Source organism: Mirounga angustirostris, unplaced genomic scaffold (genome assembly GCF_029215605.1).
Source record: "Mirounga angustirostris isolate CCGP_5_RB_7025 unplaced genomic scaffold, mMirAng1.0.hap1 SCAF_15, whole genome shotgun sequence".
NCBI lineage: Eukaryota > Metazoa > Chordata > Mammalia > Carnivora > Phocidae > Mirounga > Mirounga angustirostris.
Window position 1 is genome coordinate 93,817,626 of NW_026991723.1, and position 20,961 is coordinate 93,838,586.

At 51.1% G+C, this 20,961-nt stretch overlaps 1 protein-coding gene across 1 annotated transcript in view; it reads left to right on the plus strand.

Moving 5' to 3' along the window:
- Window positions 1-20,961, plus strand: part of CACNA1B (calcium voltage-gated channel subunit alpha1 B) — a gene marked incomplete at its 3' end in the record, with an annotated part of 162,821 nt that overhangs the window by 43,447 nt on the left and 98,413 nt on the right. The window contains exons 7-11 of the mRNA XM_064579164.1: window positions 5,281-5,384; window positions 8,499-8,614; window positions 9,489-9,545; window positions 10,799-10,891; window positions 19,464-19,673. Coding sequence (XP_064435234.1) covers window positions 5,281-5,384; window positions 8,499-8,614; window positions 9,489-9,545; window positions 10,799-10,891; window positions 19,464-19,673 — 580 coding nt within the window. The remainder of the gene's footprint in view (window positions 1-5,280; window positions 5,385-8,498; window positions 8,615-9,488; window positions 9,546-10,798; window positions 10,892-19,463; window positions 19,674-20,961) is intronic.

Here is a 20,961-nt window from a genome sequence, read left to right on the forward strand (position 1 = left end):
ATGATTCTTTGGGGATTCATCCAGATTACTGTGTGTCAGTAGTTGGTTCTTTTTTTTTTTTAATCCCTGAGCAGTCTTCTGTGGTGTGGTGGACTTTATACTTTGCTCAACACTCACCCGTTATAGGACATCCTGACTGTTTCCAGGTTGGGGCTGTTGTGAACATAGCTCTTCCACACATTTGTGTACAGGTTTTTGTGCAAACATAAATTTTCATTTCTGAGATAAATGCCTAAGGGTGCAATTTCTGGTTTGTAAAACAGTTGCATGTTTAGTTTTTTAAGAAATTAAAAATTTCCCAGAGGACTGTATCCTTTTACACTCCCACCAGCAGTGTGTGAATAATGTAGCATCCTCACCAGTATTTGATGTCATTGTTTTTAACTTCAGCCATTCTGGTAAGTGTGTACTGATGTGTCATTATGGTTTTAGTCTGCACTTCCTAATGGCTAATGATGTTAAGCATCGTTTCATACTTATTTGCTATTCCTATGTCTTCCTCAGTGAAATCTCTCTTCATAGCTTTTGTCCACAATCTGTTTGGATTGTTATTTTACTTTGGAATTTTTATATATTCTAGAAACTAGTTCTTTGTCAGATACGCGGTTTGCAAATATTTTTTCTTAGTCATTAACTTGATTTTTCATACTCTTCAGCTGGTCTTTCATGGAACAAGCATTTTTTTTCACAGAACAAGCATTGTTTATTTTGATATAAGTCCAGTTATCAATTTTTCCTTTTGTGGATTGGGCTGTTCGGGTCAAGTCTAAGAACTCTTTGCCAACTCCTAAATTCTGAAGATTTTCGCCTACATTTTTTTAAAAGAAAGTTTTATTGTTTTACATTTTACATGCAAGTCTGTGATCCATTTTGAGTTAATTTTTGTATAAAGTGTGAGGTTTAGGTTGAGATTCTCTCTCTCTCTTTCTTCCTATCTCTCCCTCCCTTCTTCCTTTCCTTCTTTCCTTTCTTCCTTCTTCACCTTTTGAGCTTATGAATGTCCAGTTCCTCTAGCACCCCTTGTTGAAAAGGCTATATTTTCTCCATTGAATTGCTTTTGCACCTCTGCCCAAAAAGTTGGGTGTATTTTGTGTGGGTCTGTTTTTTCTTTTTCTTTCCTTTTTAAAGCAAGCTCTATACCCAATGTGGGGCTTGAATCCTGAGATCAAGAGTTGCCTGCTCCACTGACTTAGCCAGGCAGATGCCCTGTGGGTCTGTTTCTGTTCCAGTGATCTGTGTGTCCCTCTCTACCAATACCACACAATCTTCATTACTGTAGTTGTGCTGTAAATAAATCTTTTAAACCAGGTAGACTGATCTTTCCCATTTTATTCTATTTGGGAGAATTGGCATCTTTACTATGTTGGGTCTTCCAATCCATGAACATGGTATATCTCTCAGTTTATGCAGATTACCTTTGATTTCTTTAATCAGCATTTTGTAGTTTTCAGCATACAAGTCCTACATATGTTTCTATGCCTTCCAGCTCCTTTTCCTGCCTTAGTGCACTAGCTGAAACTTCCAGCGTTATGTTAAATAAGAATGGGGAGAACAGATATATTTCTATGTTCCTAATCTTAGGGAAAATCATTCAGTTTTTCACTGTTAAATACAATGTTAACTGCAAGTTTTTTTGTTTTTTTGTGGATGCCCTTTATCATATTGAGGCAGTTCCCCTATTCCTACTTTTCTGAGAGGTTTTATCATGCATGGGTGTTGAATTTTATAAAATATTTTTTCTGCATATGATAATGTGATTTTTTTCTTTAGTCTGTTAATATGGTGGATTACATTGACTTTTGAATTTTGAAATGGCTTGACATCCTTGGAATAAACCCCACATAGTCATGGTATATAATTATTTTTATATATTGCTTAATTCTATTGGTTAATATTTCATTAAGGATTCTGGCATCTATATTCATGTGGGCTTTGGGTCTGTGATTTCCTTCTCTTTTGAATTGTCTTGTCTGGTATGGTATGAGGGCAATACAAGATTTAGAAAAGGAATTAGGAAGTAGCTTCTCCTCTTCCATTTTCTAGAAGAGTTTATGTAAGTGGTATTATTTCTTTTTTAGATAATTGGTAGAATTCTACAATCTGGGTCTAGAGATTTCTTTTATGGATTTTTTTTTCCAAAAAGCACTTTTGTTGATATATAATTTGCATACCATGAAATTCACTAATTTAAAGTATTCAGTTAATGGCTCTTGTATGGTCACAGGGTTGTGCAACCATCAGCGTTATCTAATTTTTGAAGATTTTTGTCCACCAAAAAGGAACCCTGTGTCCATTAGCAGTCACTCCCCATTCTTCCATCCTCCAGCTGCTGGCAACCATTAATATATTTCTGTCTCTGTTAGTCTATTCTAGACATTCCCTATAAATGGAATCATAGTGTTTCTATGGTGTTTTGTGTTTCTAAGGTCCGTCCATGTTGTAGCAAGTGTCAGTATCTCATTGCTTTTATTATCAAATATGATTCCATTAAGTGAATATACCATATTTTGTTTATATTTCATCAGTTGATGGAAATTTGGGTTGTTTCAACTTTTCTACATTATGAATCATGCTACTATGAATAAATGTACACAAGTTTTTGTGTGGAATATATTTTTATTTCCCTTATGTATATGCCTAGGAATGGAATTGCTAGATCATATGGTAACTTTGTGTGTAACCTTTTGAGGAGTTGCCAGACTGATTTCCACAGTGGGTGCAGCACCCTACATCCCAGCAGGAGTGTACAAGCATTCTAAATTCTCTACATTCTCATCAACACTTGTTATCGGCTGTCTTTTTAATTTTAAGCATCCTAGTAAAATTAAAATTTAATTTTTAAAATATTCATTCATTCATGATATAAGTGATTTCTATTATTTTTTACAGGGTTTTATTAGTTTCAGGTGTACAATATAGTAATTCAGCACCTCCATACATCACCCTGTGCTCATCATGACAAGTGCCCTCCTTAATCCTCGTCCCCTATTTCACCCATTCCCCCACCCATGTCCCCTCTGGTAACCATCAGTTTGTTCTTTATAGTTAAGAGTCTATTTCTTGGTTTGTCTTTCTGTTTCTGTTTCTTTTTTTCTTTTTTCCATTTGCTCATTTGTTTTGTTTCTTAAATTCCACATACGGGTGAAATCATATGGTATTGTCTTTTTCTGATTGACTTATTTCACTTAGTATAATACTCTCTAGCTCCAACCATATTGTTGCAAGTGGCAAGATTTCATATTCATATATATCTATCTCTATCTCTATCTATCTATCTATCTATCTATCTATCTATCTATATCACATCTTCTTTATCCATTTGTCCATCAATGGACACTTGGACTGTTACCATATCTTGGCCATTATAAATAATGCTGGTATAAACATTGGGGTGCATGTATCCCTTTGAATTATTGTTCTTGTATTTTTGAGGTAAATACCCAGTAGTGCAATTGCTGGGTTGTAGGGTAGTTCTATATTTAACTTTTTGAGGAACCTCCATACTGTTTTCCAGAGCGGCTGCACCAGTTTGTGTTCCCACCAACAGTGCATGAGTGTTCCTTTTTATCCACAGTGGTATTTCATTTTGGCTTTGATTTGCATTTCCTTTAATGACTTATGATATTGAGCATCTTTTATGTGCTTATTGCACCACTTATATATTTTCTTTGGAGAAATGTGTATTCAGATTCTTTTCCCATTTTAAAATTGGTTAATTTGTCATTTTATTATTGACCTGTGATTTTTCTCCTCTTATCATCTCTGTCATCTTAGTGTTGGCAATCTGTGTCAGTTAGGGTTCTCCAGAAATATAGAACCAATAAGATATATACACGTATGTGTGTGTATTTAGATATGTATGAAGACAGAGAAAGAGAGAGCTTGATCAATTGATTATTAGGAATTGGCTCTTCTGATTATGGAGCTTGGCAAGTCCAAATCTGCAGTTTAGGCTGGCAGGTTCAAGACCCAGGAGAGACAGTGGTACAATTTCAGTCTGAAAGCCAGCAGGTGGAGACCCAATAGAGCCAATGGTACAGATGAAGTCTGAAGGCAATCTACTAGAGAATTTCCTTTTACCTGGAGGAGAGTTGGGTTTTTTTGTTCTATTCAGACCTTCAACTGATTGAATAAGGTCTACCACCTTATGGAAGGCAATCTGCTTTACTCTATCAACTAAAATGTCAATCTCATCCAAAAACACATTTACAGAAATACCCAGAATAATGTTTGACTAAATATCTGGGGACCCTGTGGCCCAGTCAAATTGACACATAAAATTAACCATCATGGCATCTAATGATTGCCTTTTTTCATTCAGTTTGCGCTTTTTCTGGTTCTTGGCATGGCAAATGAGTTTCACTTGAAAACTGAACACTTTTGGTATTATGTCATGAGACCCAGGCTATAAAAGTCATAAGGTCTGGGAGAGATGCCCTTCTTTACATTCAGTTCTTAGATCATGCCTGAGTGCTGGCTTGTGGCTTAAGCCAGGCACATGGTGAGAACTGTTCCCTGGGGACTTGTGGGCTTCTCTTGATATGGGGGAAATACGGCCTGGGGCTCACTGCCTCTGAGCTGTGGAAGCTGCTGCAGATAGGAGATCAGACTTGGGCCTGGTGCCCGTGCGCTCCATTCAGGAGAAAGTCTTTAGAGCTGACTGGTATGTCCAGTAACCTGGGAAGAATAGGAAGGGTGTCCAAGCAGAGGCTGGGCTCCATTCAGGAGAAAGTCTTTAGAGCTGACTGGTATGTCCAGTAACCTGGGAAGAATAGGAAAGGTGTCCAAGCAGAGACTGGGCTCCATTCAGGAGAAATGTCTTTAGAGCTGACTGGTATGTCCAGTAACCTGGGAAGAATAGGAAAGGTGTCCAAGCAGAGACTGGGCTCCATTCAGGAGAAATGTCTTTAGAGCTGACTGGTATGTCCAGTAACCTGGGAAGAATAGGAAAGGTGTCCAAGCAGAGACTGGGCATTCAGCCTTCCAGGTATCCTGGGAGCCTTTGGCTCCCTGAACTACTCCTTGGCTTTTCAGCCTTGCTGGGCAGTGACCAGGAGTGCTAATTGTCCTTGGTCCTTTGAGAGCTCCAAGGCAGCTTCAAAGAAAGCTCTGTGGGGCAGGGACAGGCAGGTCTGGTGTGGGTCCTGCCTGGACCCCCGAACACCTGAACACTCCCTGCCTAGGCCCTGCCAGGTATTTGAGGAGGGCCCAAGGGCACTTCTACATCCAGGGCTACGTGTCTTGTCCACCTGTTTTTCCTCTTCTCCTTTTTGCTTCCAGACAAATGATGCAGCTGGTAACACCTGGAACTGGCTCTACTTCATCCCTCTCATCATCATTGGCTCCTTCTTCATGCTCAACCTGGTGCTGGGCGTGCTCTCAGGGTAAGAGGCCATGTGGGCTTGTGTGCTGCCTGCCTGCCCTTCTGTGTTCTCAGGCTAAGGGGAGAGATGGTGGAATCAGATGTGGGCATGTGTGATGTGGGAAAGGTGAGGCCTGGCCTGGCTTCATGGCTGTGGTGGTCACTCCTCTCATCCTGAGCTCTGGTCAGCCTTTCCTTTGTGCTACCATCCTGACCTCTCTCTTCACCATCCCCTGGCTCTGCCTCCTTGCCTCTCTCCCAACTTGGCTTTCACCCTGTCCCCTGATGGTGGGGGAGGGGCTGCTGCTGGATCTCACCTGGGTCCATGGTGGGGTTTTTGGGCAGCCCCGGTGCCTAGAGAGACCCTCTGCTGCTACAGAGGAGAGTGAGGGAGCGGTCCTATATCCTGGCTGTAGTGGTCACCAGGCTCTCCACCCCAGCCTTGACCCTGGCTTGCTCCTCCTCTCCAGATACCTTTCTGTGCTGAGATCCTCCAGGAGAGAACAAGGGAGGGTGAGGGGCTGGGATTCCCTCCCAAAGAAAGGTGCCTTCCTGACCCCACATCCTACTCTCCTGTCCTGCATGGGGCCAATGGCTACAGAAGTGCTGTGTGCTTAGGGGCACAGATGGGGCTGGTGTTTGGGGACCCTGCCCTTCCATCAGTCTGAGGAAGCTCTGTTGGGAAGGCCTGGCCTGCGCTCTGTTCCCCTGTTGGTATCATACCCCCTATAAGACTAGAGGAGAATATCTCCGTCCTGCCAACCCTGAAGATTCCTGCTCAGGCCCAGGGCTCCTGAGGTAGGCTCGGGGAGAGGCTGGTGGACCCAAGGGGCAGCTGTCCTTTTGGCCTGGAAAGGAACAGCCACTGAGAGGACAGTGGTTGGGGTCCACGGCCTGTATGCTCTGGCTCTGGAACATGTCCTTAGCCTCAGTCCTCTCCTGGAAGTGGTATGTCACTAGCATGTCTTTCCAAGCCCCTCCATAGGGACAGGCACACCCACAGCACAGGGGATGGATGTACAGCTTCCAGGCTGATGGAATTGCAAGGTCTGAGCTGCATGGGGAATCCGGAGGAGGCCTGGAGCTCATAGAAGCCACCTAGGGAAGGGGCCTTTCCATTGAGGCTCAAAGGGAGAGCAGGAATGAACTCGGCAAAGGAGGGGAGGGGGTTTCCCAGGCAGAGAAGAGCTGGGGTGGAGGCCCAGAGGCACCCAGAGGGCTGCAGTGTGTGTGCTGAAAGGGTGCTCAGAGCTGGAGCCAGAAGGTGTGGAGGGGAGAGGGTGCTGGGGCTGGCAGACGGCAGGCTTGTGGGGAGCGTGGGCTCTGTGCTGAGGCCAGTGCACGGTGGGGAGGTGCTAGGAGCATGAGTGGGTTCATGGCGAGTTGGGAGAGCAGCCTGCTTAGGGTGGCTTTGTGTGCCTTGCCCTGAAGAATGTACAGAGAGAACTGGGGCGCTGGGGCTGTGGGGCTCCTCACTGAGCAGGGCCACGAACTTTGTGACTTCCCAGCCCTCCTCCCACCTGTGAGCATCCCGGCCTCTGAGGATGGGGTGATACGGGATGATTTTCCTAATTAGTCTCAGCTGAGCCCTCCCTCGGGCATCCAGGCCCAGCAGGCAGACCCCAGGGTTCTCTTTCAGGCCTGGGCAGGCTTGGAAATGGCAAGGCCCCGAAAGCCAGCGGTCAGCGCACAACCGGTGGGTCCCATGCTGGCTGCACTCCAAGGCAGCTGTGCTCAGATGTCACCTCTACAGCCTGGCCTGGGGAAAGCTCGCCCTACAGGACTCCGCCCAGCCACGGCCGGCTTGAGCCCACCAGCCTTGTTCTTCCTCATGCCCCAGGCTGTCACCCACGAAGCCTTCCAGAGGAGCAGGATCAGGGATTCCTCTTGGCGCTTTTCTTAGCCGTGAGAACTGATGCCTGGGGAGGACAGGCCCTGCTGCTGGCTGCCATTTGAGAAGTGGATGCTCTGGGCAGGGCCTAGATTGCTACAGCAAGTTTTTGCTGGTGGCTCTCAGACTGATTCAAGTGGTGTTGTCCCTGCCCCACCCCGGCACCCCAGGCCCTCCTGCCCTCATCACGGCCAAGGGACAGAGGCTGGTTGGAGAGGGGAGGAGGGGAGGGGCCCTGTGTCCCTGCAGATTCGGGGTCTGCGAGGGATGGGAGGTCCAGGCAGGACCTGGCTCCGCTCGTTGCCAGGATTGCCACAGCTCAGGCCCTGGTGGACTCTGGTCATGAGCTGGGGTCAGTGCTGGCCAGAGCTGAGCTCTCTCTCCTGCCATGGCTATGTGCCAGGAGTTAGGTCTGCTGGGCTCACCGCACCAAGCCCAGAAGCTGCTTCTCCTGGAGGAGAAACGGCCACTTCGCTGAGGACAGACATTGCTGTTTTGCTGCCGGGGTGTGCCTACCTGTCCTTTGGGGACCTGGCTCCTGCCCCAAGCCGGGGCTGAGAGGCTCGCCCTGCTGAATGCTGGGTGCACGAAAACTTGGGTGTGCTTGTGTGCTTGTGTGTGTGAATGGCTTCCTTCTGGCTGTGTGAGCCCAAAACCTTGTCTGGGAAGCTGGGGCTGGGCTGCTGAGGGCTAAGGAGGGCAGAGATCACTCTCTTGGTCATTGCGAGCCTCACAAGTTTGGCTGAGGTGGCTCTGGAATGTTTTCCTTTTGTCGTTGGCTTGCCCCCATCCAGTCCCTTCTTGCCCTGTTCCTGTCTGTCCTTCCCCTCCTAGCAAGGGCTCTGGGTCTGAACCAGCAGAAGAAACAAAGTGAAAGTTCTCTGGGCAGTTCTTGCCCAGAAGATCTCTGTAGGATGCAGATGACAGCCTGGCACTTGGAGGGTGTGCGCCTCGGCTTGCTCTGGGCAGGGGGATGTGGAATTGTCCCAGCTCTCTGGAGCCCCCTCTGGGGACGGAGGTGCTGTCCCTGTGTGCTGGAGGAGTCTGAGGAAGGAGGGTTCACCTGGGCCCTCTGAGGGCTCAGGTTGGAAGAGGCCATGGTGGTGAGGGGCGGCCCATGGCCTGCAAGTCGTGTCCCAGCCTCTTCCTGGTTCCCTTTGCCTCTGCATCCACACACCCATGGGGCTGGTGGCTGTGCTCACACTCACCCTGTCTGCTTCCTTTTCTGGCCCCTGCACCATGCAGAGAGTTTGCCAAGGAGCGTGAGAGGGTCGAGAACCGCCGGGCCTTCTTGAAGCTTCGCCGGCAGCAGCAGATCGAGCGGGAGCTCAATGGGTACCTGGAGTGGATCTTCAAGGCTGGTGAGAACCAGGGGCCGCTGCAGTGCTCCTGGCCTGGCCTCTGTCAGTGGCCATGGGGAGGATGAGACCAGTCTAGGAGAGGGGAGCTGAGGTGTCTGAAGTGTGTTCTCCAGCCCACCCAGGGTCCTGACACCAGGCGGCCATATGGCTCTGGGGACACTGGCCTTTTTTTTTTTTTTAAAGATTTTATTTATTTATTTGACAGAGAGAGACAGGGTGAGAGAGGGAACACAAGCAGGGGGAGGGGAGAGGGAGAAGCAGGCTTCCCGCGGAGCAGGGAGCCCGATGTGGGGCTCGATCCCAGGACACTGGGACCATGACCTGAGCCGAAGGCAGACGCTCGACGACTGAGCCACCCAGGCGCCCCGACACCAGCCTTTTTAATGGAGGCTTCTGGCATGGCCTAGCCTAGGGCTAGTTTCTGCCTGTCAGACTCAGGCGCCCTACCCTTGACCTGAGCCTGCTCTGTGCTCTGCACCTGGTTCTGGGCTTTGTCAAGCCTGGGGTTTCTGACTGCCCCCCAGCCTCAGGCCAGCATACGTTCCTCCATATGGGGCACCCGCTGTGCCTCCTTAAGTGCCTCGTCAACGAGGAACTCACCTAGTGGGGTGGCTGCTCTCCGGGGAGGGTGATATGAGCGTGGGAACAGGCCAGGCGCCCCTCAGGGGGCACTGCCTGTGGGACACATAGAGGGTGTCTGTCCCAACAGGAAGAGCTCAGCCACGAGCCCCACAGGCTTCTGGAATTGTAAGGGCTGAGAGGGCAGGGTCGTGCAGCAGGGGGGCACCCTCATCCTGGTGTGCTCCTGGGGGATGAGCCCTGGTCAGGGGTTGGGGTGGGAAGGCTCCAACCTGAGGCTGTGTCTCACTCACAGAGGAAGTCATGCTGGCCGAGGAGGACAAGAATGCGGAGGAGAAGTCCCCTCTGGATGGTAGGTGACCACTGAAAGCACTCTGTGCCCAGCGAGATGCGTGTGCTTGATGCTCTTGCTCTCCTGGGCAGCTGTACATCCATTGTACACAGTCCGGGGCAGAGCCCATCCTGGAGGCCGCGGCATGCCCCTGGGGAGTTGCGTGCCATGGACCAGCCTGGAGGTAGCTGGCGGAGGGCTCTCCCACCACCCCTGTCGGCCTGGGGCTCAGAGCTGTGCTCACAGCATGCCCCTGAGGGCTGTGTTGTCCAACATGGCAGTTCACGTGTGACCGTGTGGGCTCACACATAAGTACGCTGTGGTGAAATGAAAGTGAAGGACCTGTTCCTCAGCCTCACCCACCCCACTGCAAGCGTTCAATAGCTAGATGGGGCCAGAGGCTGGTCAGCATAGATCTAGACCATTTCCATCATCACAGAAAGTTCTTTTTTTTTTTTTTTTAAGATTTTATTTATTTATTTGACACAGAGAAAGATAGCAAGAGACGGAACACACACAGGGGCAGAGGGAGAGGGAGAAGCAGACTCCCCGCTGAGCAGGGAGCCCGAGGCGGGGCTCGATCCCAGGACCCTGGGACCACGACCTGAGCCGAAAGCAGACACCCAACGACTAAGCCACCCATGCGCCCCTCCCCATCATCATAGAAAGTTCTGTTGGACGTGCTGCTTCTAGAAGCTTTCAAAGTTCAGGTTTAAACCAAGCTGGATCTGTCTCGGGCTCAGACAGCCATAGCAGGACTCCTCGCACAGCCTGGGGCCACCAGGGCAGGGACAAGGGCCAGTGTGGCCGTGGTCAGCAGCCCGGCGACGGGCATGGCCCAGTGGCAGGAAGGCTATCCTCTTCAGAGCAAAGCCGAAGCCAGAGAGGCTGGCCACGTGTGCTGTAGCCTCAGCTGGACCCACATCTGGGGCTCTGCTGTGCTGGCCCCTCTGCGGACCTGACTGCCCTCTCTGCTCTCACCGGGCCTCGGGGTGTGGGCTGCTGGGGCAGCCAGCTGTGGCCTGGCCTTGCCCTACACAGATGTCTCCTGGTCTCCTTGGTAGCCACTGACATCATCAGGGAGAAAAGGGAAGTGGCATTCCCCTCCAAATTCCTTATCCCCTTGGCTCCAAAGACTGAGAGGGGCTCATGGGGGCCAGGACAGGAGATCCCCAGGAAGATCCGCACACCCTCAGCTGGAAGACTCCCCAGCCCTGGGGCAGGTGAGCTGGGTGCTGGCTCATGCCGTCCCCTCTCCTCACCCTTGTTTAAAGCAGTGTTGAAGAGAGCAGCCACCAAGAAGAGTCGGAATGACCTGATTCATGCTGAGGAGGGGGAAGACCGGTTTGCAGACCTCTGTGCCGTGGGTGAGTCTCTTTGGGTCCTCCTGGCTGAACGGGGCCTGTCCTGTGACTGGGTATAGAAAGTGCACCTAACCTTGCCTGTCCCGTCTGGGGCGATGTTCCTTCCCTTCCTTCCCTACGGCCCACCCTCCTGTGTCTATCCTGATAGCAGGAAGTAAAGTGCCTTCCGTCCTCTGGTGTGTGCTCAGCTTTCTTTCCCAGAGCCAAGCTGTGGGAGTGGGCTGTGTGTCCAGCTCCTGGAAGTCCCGTGTTGCCCAGGGCCTGCCGCTCCTTTGCATGCTCTGACTGCTCTTGGCTCTGCCGTCCCCCATGTGGACACAGAGCCTCAGGCCACATCCCACAGCTGAAGGGCTGTGAGTGTCACCGACTGGAGGGACCGAAAGGATCTGGCTATCTTTCTACCCAGCCTCTGTCTGTCTTCCCTGCTCCTGGGGCCTCTGGCCTCATCCCCATCTCCTCAAATGGTGAAAGGAGAATTCTGGTTAATTCAATCACACGGAGCCGCTTTAGTTCCCTTCCTCAGGCTGGTCCCAGAAGTGCTGGGCCCCTTCCCACCGAACGCCCGGTTATTGTGCATTCTGCAACAGAAGGGGCTGAGCCGTGGGTTTCCACCTTGACAGTTGGAGAAGGGCCTGCATGGCAGTGAGCTTCTCACTGCGAGGCACCAAGTCAAACACGATGCAGGCAGCCTCAATCTCCAGCAGTTCCTGAGCGGGCCTGGGTCCGAGGTCTGCTTCTCCTGATGTGGTTACATTTATGAGACAACTCTTTAATGAAACTTAATTGTGCATTGATATCAATCAATCAATCAATGTCTGTCTCTATTTTTCCATCTAGCTATCAATCTATGTATCTATTGATCTATCATCTGCCAATCATCTATCTAACCATCCATCCATCCATCCATCCTTTCCCTCTTTTTCTCCCCACACAGACCCAGTAAGCATATGTCAATAACTTGGGATTTCTCCCTGTTTCTCAGATAGAACACACATCGGCATCACACCCACACACAGGTACGCATACACACATACACACATGTAGAGTTTTGAGATCTTTGCATGTTACAGAAATGCTTTCATACAAATTTTTCTCATCGGTACCTTTTGGGGACCACTCCCCGCAGAAGTCTAATTCTAATTCTAATTTGGTGCTCCATGGGTTCACTGTAATTTGTTTGGCAGCTCTGTGTTGATGGCCATTCATTTATTTTTAGGATGTTTGATCTTCATCATGAAAAGTGCTGCCCAAACAAAGCCCTGTAAACATCTGCCCTTCCTCTCCAGCGCTTCTGTCCCTGTGGGTAGACCCCCAGGAGCAGGGTGCTGTGCCCACTGCCAGCACTGTCCCTCCCAGTTATGTGCCGGAGATACTTTTGACTTTTGCTAGCTCGAGACCAATTTGATGGTTATAAAGTGACATTTCTTTGGGACTGCCTTTCTCATTTCACTCGCTACTAGTGATTTTGAATCTCTTTTTAAATGTTGGTTTCCCATTTGAAGTTCGGCCTTGGTGATTCTTCATATACCTGTCCATTTTTCTATTGGATGGTTTGTGTTTGCTAATTCATAAGAGACTGATGTGTGTTGTGGATCTGAGCTTTGTTACAATTTTTACAAATTTATCATGTGAGGGTAATATTTAAATAGTCCCCTTTTTTCTACTTTACCTAGAGTTTTTATTCTGATTTTGTAAAATTAATTGGAAAGATTTTTTGAAGTCTTTTCCTATGGCTTAGAATAATTCAAGTAACATAACACCTAAATAATCTGTTCTTTAAAGGTGAGATAAAACCGTGAACCCAAAATAAAAAGAACTTGGACCAGTTTTATAAACTATGCTTTGTGAGGAAATCTTCCATTTTCTCAGCGTCTCAAACTTGTTTCTACAGAGTTGCTGTACTTTTCTCATATAATTCTTCTCATCTCTCCTGTGTTCAGCTGTGTGTTTGTTCATTCACTCGGCAAATATTTATTAAGTGCCCATGCCATGCAAGGAACTGTTCCAGGCACTGGGGCTTCAGTGTTGAAGGGAACGATGAAGACCCTTCCTCTTTTGGTTTTTCTGTTCCAGGGGTGGCGTCAGACCCCAAGCAGTGTAACACGAGAAGTATGCAGTGCCACCTCCGGAAAGGGGAAAAATCACGAAGCGAGGGGCTTGGAGGGCCACGGGGTTGGGATTTTAAAGAGAATGGCCACAGAGGTCCCCCCCCCCCCCCGCCAGAAAGGTCACCTTTGAGTAAAGCTGAAGGAAGTGAGGAAGTCAGCCTCATGGAAGAGAACATTCCGGCAACATGTGAGAAGACCCTGAAGCAGGAAGGAGCGGAGCACAAGTGGGGACTGTGAGGGAGGCCAGTGTGGCTGGAGTGGAGTGGCGTGGGTCGGGGGAGCGGCGCGACCGGAGATCAGAAGGTCGCGGAGGGCAAGGGCCCGGCAGGGACTCTGGCCACTGGTGGGTTTGCAGAGGGGAGAAGCTGTGCGGCTCCAGCTGGGGCACAGGAGGGCCCCAAGTGCAGAAAGGCAGAAGTGGGGCCCGTTCCGAGGCTGCTGTAGGGATCCGACTGGTGGTGGCAGCCACGGGGGTGCCCAGTGGCCAGGTTCTGGATACATTCTGAAGGCAAGCGCACAGGATTTACCGGCCGGCTGGGCGTGGGCATTAGAGGATGCGGGCGCCACGTGCCTGAGGGTGGGGCTGGGGGCTGACGCCCAGAGTCCGGGGGGAGCATGTGCTGTGTGTGCGCACGCGTTGGAGCGCCCGTGGGGCTGCGGGCGGCTGTCTGGAGATCTGGCTGGCGCTGTGGAGGTGTTGACCCCTCTGAGGCTGGCCTGGATCTGCTGACTTTGCTCTTGCTGTTCACTAGTCGTCAGAATGTCTGTCTGTGTGCGCTGTTTTATTAATTAGGATCGTGTGGGGTTAATCTGTATGAATGATCACATAACATGACCCAATTTTACACTTCCTTTCTTCTATTTTTTGTCTTAAGTGTCATGACTTCCTCTTGTATCTTTAATAAGTTCGTCTTTCTAAATTATTTTGATTTGCTTTTTTATTACATTCCTAATTTCTTAAACTGTGCAGCTTGTTCTTCCTCTCTTCTTTACCAGCGAGGGCTCTGAAGGCTGTGCCCGCCCCTCTGCGTGATGCTTCGCTGGGCGGCCTCCTGTCTGTCAGCGTCTAGACCTTGGTTGCTCTTCTTTACTCTGCATCCAGAGTCACCCGCCCTCTCTCCCCCTGACTTCTCACTGCCCGCTCCATGAGCGGCCACCTCCCCTCCTTGGCTCTCATCATTACTGCCATGCTTCTTAGCTGTTGTATCTTGTTTTCTTACCATCCTTGCCCCCGAGATGCCTTGTTTCCATAAGGAAATTGGTGTTATTTGCCATCACTCTGCCCCTATTGGCTCCAAAGATCGAGAACATATGACCTTTGCAGTGTGTTCGCCTCCTCCCTCGCGGTTTGAGGACGTTGGTGTTTTTAGCCCTAGGCTGTTATTACTCCCTGTGGTTGCTCCAGAACCCTTGCTTAGCAGGCCAGCGTGCACCCCCAGAGGCTGACCCTTGCCCGCGTGGCTTTGCTTTCCGAGGGCCTCGCCTGTGGCCGCTGCCCCACCGACTGCTTTCTCTGCTTGCTCTCTGTCCTGTGCTCGGCTGGTTTCCCCGAGGCTTCTGGCTTCTTGCTGAGCCTTGCGTGTCCTCCTCCCTGAGGTGTGAGGTCTTTTTGCTGAGTACTCCTGCCACTCTGTGGTGTCCCCCTGGCCCCTGCTGTCCTCGTGCCATGGAGGTGCCAGGGGCCGGGGCTCTTGTACTGTGTCAGGAGCTCCTTCTGTGCCTGTGGGCTCAGGCCTTCCTTCGTGGAGGGCTTTTCCCATGTGTTTAATGAGTTCATCTCCTCGCCTCGTTCTTTTTTGCATCTGGAATCCCTATTATTTCGCGTTCTGTCTCCCACTTGGCTCCTGCAAGTCTCGCCCTCTGTCCCTCATTCAATATGTGGCTTATGCTTCATCCTTCAGAGCCACTAGTTTGGGTTCTGAGAGTGAACCTCCTCTCCTTTCATCTGCTGAAAGGAATTTTATTTTTTCTCCAAAAGTTTCTCCTTTCAGTTTTATTTTGATTGGTTTGGTGCTGTACTTGAGTCCCTGGGATTTTGCTGATTTTTCCTCCTGGGTCCCTGGCAGGGCCTCCAGGCTCACTTGCTTTCAGGGCCTCAGGCCTCAGCAGGTTCAGGACAGCTTGGGCGTGGGGCTGGGCAGGGTTTCCTCGTGCCCAGCACCTCCTTTGTCCCTCCGTCTGTGTGAGGATGGCGGCGTCTCGGGTGCTGGGCTTGTCACCCCTCCATCCACCCTGCCCGTGGTTGAGCCCGCGTGCCCCGCGTCGTTTCGCTGACTCCCACACAACGTGTGGGGCCAGGTTACCTGTGATCTGTTTCTGAGTGAGGGCTCTCTGGGCTGTGTGACACTGTAAAGTCACGTGCCCAGGGCAGGGCTGGTGGGCTTCGTGCCTCCATGGCCTCCATGGCTTGTTGGCGAACACTACTTTCATTATCCCATGCTGGTGAGTGCAGCCACAAAGCTGGAAGGGAACACATTTCTCCTCCGTCCCTTCACTGGCCTCTGGTGGGGTCATCGAGGGTGGGATGATCTCAGTCATCCTGCCTTCTCTCTGCCACTCAGGGCCTAAACTCTGTACACATGTGTGGAAGGGATGGGTATTGTTACGCAGGTCCAGCGTAGACTTTATATTAACTAATGAACCCCTCTTTTGGGCATGATGGAAAGAAATCCGAATATTATGTACACTCATGCATTGTTCTCACTAATGCTTAACTGTGCTGTTATTCATAGGTTGATTTAATTCTTGATTTCCCCTAGCTTGACGATATATTTTTTTCCTTGAAATAAGCCTTTTGATTATAAAGAATATACACTGATTAAGTTAAACATGGAAAATGCACAGTATGAAAAGAAGCAGTCCCAAACTCTCATGATTTTCCCCATCCAGAGCTATGATTCTGGACGTGACGTGTGTCCATGTTCACTGTGGACCCCTGCTTTTATCAAAGAGCTGGGCTGGAGTCACTGTCCGGAGCTGACCTGAGCACATGGTAGCTGCTTGCTGGGAAAGGCTGTCCTCCAGGGCACATGTCTCTGTCTCCAGAGACCCAGGACCTGTTCCATATTTGCCTGCGTGTCCCTGTTCCCTGACCAAGCGGAGGCCAGGGGGTGGGCAGGTCTCTGTCCTTGGTTCTGCCATGGTGTGCATGGGGACACACCTCTCCCTGGGAACTGACAGGGGGGCACCTCATGCTCAGTGTGCCGGGACTCTCGCTCCCCCTTCTGTCCCTTGGAGTGTGTTAGAGGGGGCGACGGGTGGGGCTTCAGGAGCCAAGGAAGGGTACGTGGTTTTGGGCAAATGTGGCCCAGGACGTTACTGTCTGGATGCCTCGACGCGTGAAGATGCGTGTGGTTGTCTGCATGTGGGTCCGGGTGGCTGGGCCAAGGCAGCATTCCTAGGAGGCCTTCCGCATGGCAGGGGCCCACTGGTTCTTACTGGGCATGGTCCAGTGAGCCAGGTGGGAATGGCCGTGGAGCCTCCCCTGGAGAACTGGCTGCTTGTCTCGCTGGCCACACGGCACAGAGCAGTTTGCATAGCTCACGTGTCCTCTTACCTTCCTTCCCAGCGTGGCCCTGTGTGTGTTCCTAGGTGTGCACCTGTTGTGATTCTGTGAGTGGTTGTGTCTTTGAGAGTGAGATGGTCAGGGTGTGTGTGACTTTGTTTCTCAGTGACTCAGGAAGTGGCAGGGGATCTGAGTGTGTGGGTTCTCCGGAAGGGTCTGCGCTCATTTCAGTGAACTCAAGAAAACATCAGCCCCCAAATACTATCAGTGTGCCACTGAGAGCTGGGTGCACGCACACACACACGCACATGCACGCACACAGAACATCACGTGACATACATGCACAGAACATCATGTGACACACACAGAACATCACGTGACACACATGCACAGAACATCATGTGACACACACAGAACATCATGTGACACACACATGCACACATAGAACATCACGTGACACATGCACGTGCACAGAACATCATGTGACACACACAGAACACATGCACACAGAACATCACGTGACACACATGCACGTACACACAACATGTGACACACAGAACATCACGTGACACACATGCACGTACACACATGTGACACACAGAACATCACGTGACACACATGCACACACAGAACATCACGTGACACATGCCCGTGCACAGAACTTCATGTGACACACACACATCACGTGACACACATGCACGTGCACAGAACATCATGTGACACACAGAACATCATGTGACACACCCATGCACACACACATCACGTGACACATGCACAGAACATCATGTGACACACACAGAACATCATGTGACACACATGCACACACAGAACATCACGTGACACATGCATGTGCACAGAACATCATGTGACACACACAGAACATCATGTGACACATGCACACACAGAACATCATGTGACACACACATGCACACACAGAACATCACGTGACACATGCCCGTGCACAGAACTTCATGTGACACACACACATCACGTGACACACATGCACGTGCACAGAACATCATGTGACACACAGAACATCATGTAACACACATGCACACACAGAACATCACGTGACACATGCACACAGAACATCATGTGACACACATGCACGTACACATGTGACACACAGAACATCATGTGACACACATGCACATGCACAGAACATCACGTGACACACATGCACGCACAGAACATCACGTGACATACATGTGCACAGAAGATCATATGACACACACAGAACATCATGCGACACACATGCACACACAGAACATCACGTGACACATGCACACACAGAACACCACGTGACACACACATAACATCATGTGACACATGCACATGCAGAACATCACGTGACACACATGCACGTACACAGAATGTCACATGACACACAGAACATCACGTGACACGCATGCACATGCAGAACATCACGTGACACATACATGTGCATACACCGAACATCACCTGACACACACACCCTCACCCAGGGACCCGATGCCCAAGCTGACTGGGTTTGAACCCTGGGAGGCTCACACATGCCCAGGCCCTTATTGAAAACACTAGAGAGACCCTGATGTGCTGCAGAGACACGGGATGTCCTGAGAGACAGAGCCATGCACACTCACCACCTCCAAGCCCCCATGAAGACTGCTCAGTTGTTTGTCAGGGAGTGCAACGGCTCTCGTGAGGGTTCTCTCCTGCCCTCACAGAGTGTGCAATCTGGTCTGGAAGGTAGGCACAGAACAGGTCAACGAGCCAATACGGAGGCAGATGATACGCGGCTGTGATTACTGCGGGTGGGCTGATGACCCTATTTCGGAAAGAGTGCCCAGAGAAGGGTGTTTTGTGAAGCCCAGATGTGAAGCTGAGAAGCAGCCTGCTGTGGAAAGGACCAGCGGTGGGAAGCATTTTACACTTAGGGTCATGGCAGGGCAGAAGTGGCATGTACGTGGTGATGGGGAAAGGCCGTGGTAGCTTCATCGCAAACGTTCCAGAGACTGTGTTGGGTTTTGTGGGCCATACTCACCTCTGCTTCTGCACCAGGATAACAGCCATGGACCCGATGCAAGCCAAGGAGCTTGGCTGGGTTCTAGTCAAAGTACTTGACAATAGAGGAGCACCTGGGTGGCTCAGTCATTGAGTATCTGCCTTCCGCTCGGGTCATGATCCCAGGGTCCTGGGTTCGAGCCCCACATCAGGCTCCCTGCTCAGTGGGAAGCCTGCTTCTCCCTCTCCCACTCCCCCTGCTGTGTTCCCTCTCTCACTATCTCTCTCTTTCTGTCAAATAAATAAACAAAATCTTAAAAAAAAAAAAAGTACTTGAAAATAGGGAGCCAGGGGCACCTGGGTGGCTCGGTTGGTTGGTTGGCTGCCTTCAGCTCAGATCATGATCTCAGGGTCCTGAGCTCGAGTCCCGCGTGGGGCTCTGCTTCTCCCTCCCCCTCTGCCTCTTCCCCCCTGCTTGTGTTCTCTCACCCACACTCTCTCTCTTTCAAATAAATAAATAAAATCTTCAAAAAAGACAGGTAGCCAGTGGCTGCTGATCCCTGAGTTGAAGCAGTGGGGAGGACCAGACGCTGTAGTGCTCTCCAAGGCCCATGGAGGAGCTGGGATGGCCGGGAGCATCGGGACTGCTGGAAGGTGGCCAGGAGGTGCTGGGGACCATCTGGAGCCTCGTGACGGTGGAGACCACCAAGGCTCTTGGTTCCCTCACCTGTGAAATGGGGGTGGGGTCAGGACCCACTGCAGGGGGTGCAAGGGTAATCAGCTAAATGCCAGTAGCACACAGGGTCTGACACACGCGGGGTCTTGAGCTAGACCCGGGCTGGGGCAAGTGCCCATGAAGGTGTTCTCATGGGGGAGCTATGTGTCTGAGTGGGAGGGGAAGCGTGTCCTCAAGGGTGTGTCCGTGGGGCACACGTCTGTGAGGGAGAGCGTGTCCTCAGTGAGCCCCTTGTTCCCCCAGGATCCCCCTTCACCCGTTCCAGCCTCAAGAGCGGAAAGACAGAGAGCTCGTCATACTTCCGTAGGAAGGAGAAGATGTTCCGGTTCTTCATCCGGCGCATGGTGAAGGCGCAGAGCTTCTACTGGGCGGTGCTGTGTGTGGTGGCCCTGAATACGCTGTGCGTGGCCATGGTGCATTACAACCAGCCGCAGCGGCTCACCACGGCGCTGTGTACGTAGCTGCAGCCTGGGCCTCCCCTCACCTCTTCCCGAACCACCTCTGGTCTGCAGCCTGGGAAACCTGGTTCCCAGCCTTTTGCCTTGGAATGCCCTGGGTAGGACCCCTGCACTGGCCCAAGTGCCCCCAAGGGCCTCTGCTGGGGCCTGAGCTCCCCGTCCTGGGTGCCAGGAGGCCTAGCTGATTGAACGGGTTAGAAACCCATCTGCAGTGTGGTGGGAAATGAGGCGGGGTCCAGGGCACACTGGGAGGAAGTTGATGGGGTGAGCAGGCACAAGCCAGGCCACGTGGACCTGTGTCCTGCCTTGGAAGGGCCTCAGACCCACGCACCAGAGGACTTAGCCCCTCATTCCAATCTGCCACAAGGCTGCGGCTCCCTTCCTGGACTCCTGAGGAGGAAGAGTCCTGCCTTCTAGCGCTCTTCCTGGGCTCTTTGGCTGTTTGCATTTTTTGGTTTTTGAACCTGACCAGGACTGACTTGCCCCATGTCCATGGGCCTAAGGGCCACAAGAGTCTGAGTCATGACTTCTCTTGGCCCTGGCTGCAGTTCCAAGGAGGAAAGGAAGAAGGTAACTGGGCTGGTTGAGGCCCCTTGCCCCTCTCCAGGGACCAGGGCTGACCTTCCAGGACCAACCCGTCATACCCTAGGGCTCTGCAGGCCATGGGGAGCTTGGTCTGGGTCTGTCGTCCCACCTCATGAGAGCTCTAGACACGAAGCTCCCTAGTAGTTTCTGTCCTCTGGTCAGGCCTTCGCCTTCCTGTTTCCTGGGGGTCAGCTGTAATAGCCCTGCTTGATATCTGGGGCTGATGTGGACACAGGGCCTACTGTGGATTCCCCTTGCTCTCTCCATGGGAGCCCTGTATGCCTGAAGCCTCCCTGAGGTGGCAAGAGAGTCTTTTCTCCAGAGAAGAACGCTCCTGGATCTGACTCCTGGCCCCGGTGGGCCAGCCACACTCCCCTCTTCCAACCCTGAGCCTGTCAGCTTTAAGTAGGAGCTCAGGCAGCTCTGGAAGAGTTCTTATGAGCTCCACAGGCCACTTGAAAATGTGGGTGGGGTGACTGTTGGGGGGTGCGATGCTAACCTGCAGTTTCCCAAACTTGTACTGAAAGCTCTTGTTGTGTAATGGGGCAGGGCATAGAGGCAGAAGAAGCCAGAGGGGCCCAGGGAGCTTCCGGCAGGCAGCCTGGCTCGGGTTGCCCAGGGGAGCAAAGTGAGGAGGCGGTTTGTGTGCTTTGAACCGCCCGCTCTGGCCCCTAATCCATATATCCTGGGACCTGTAC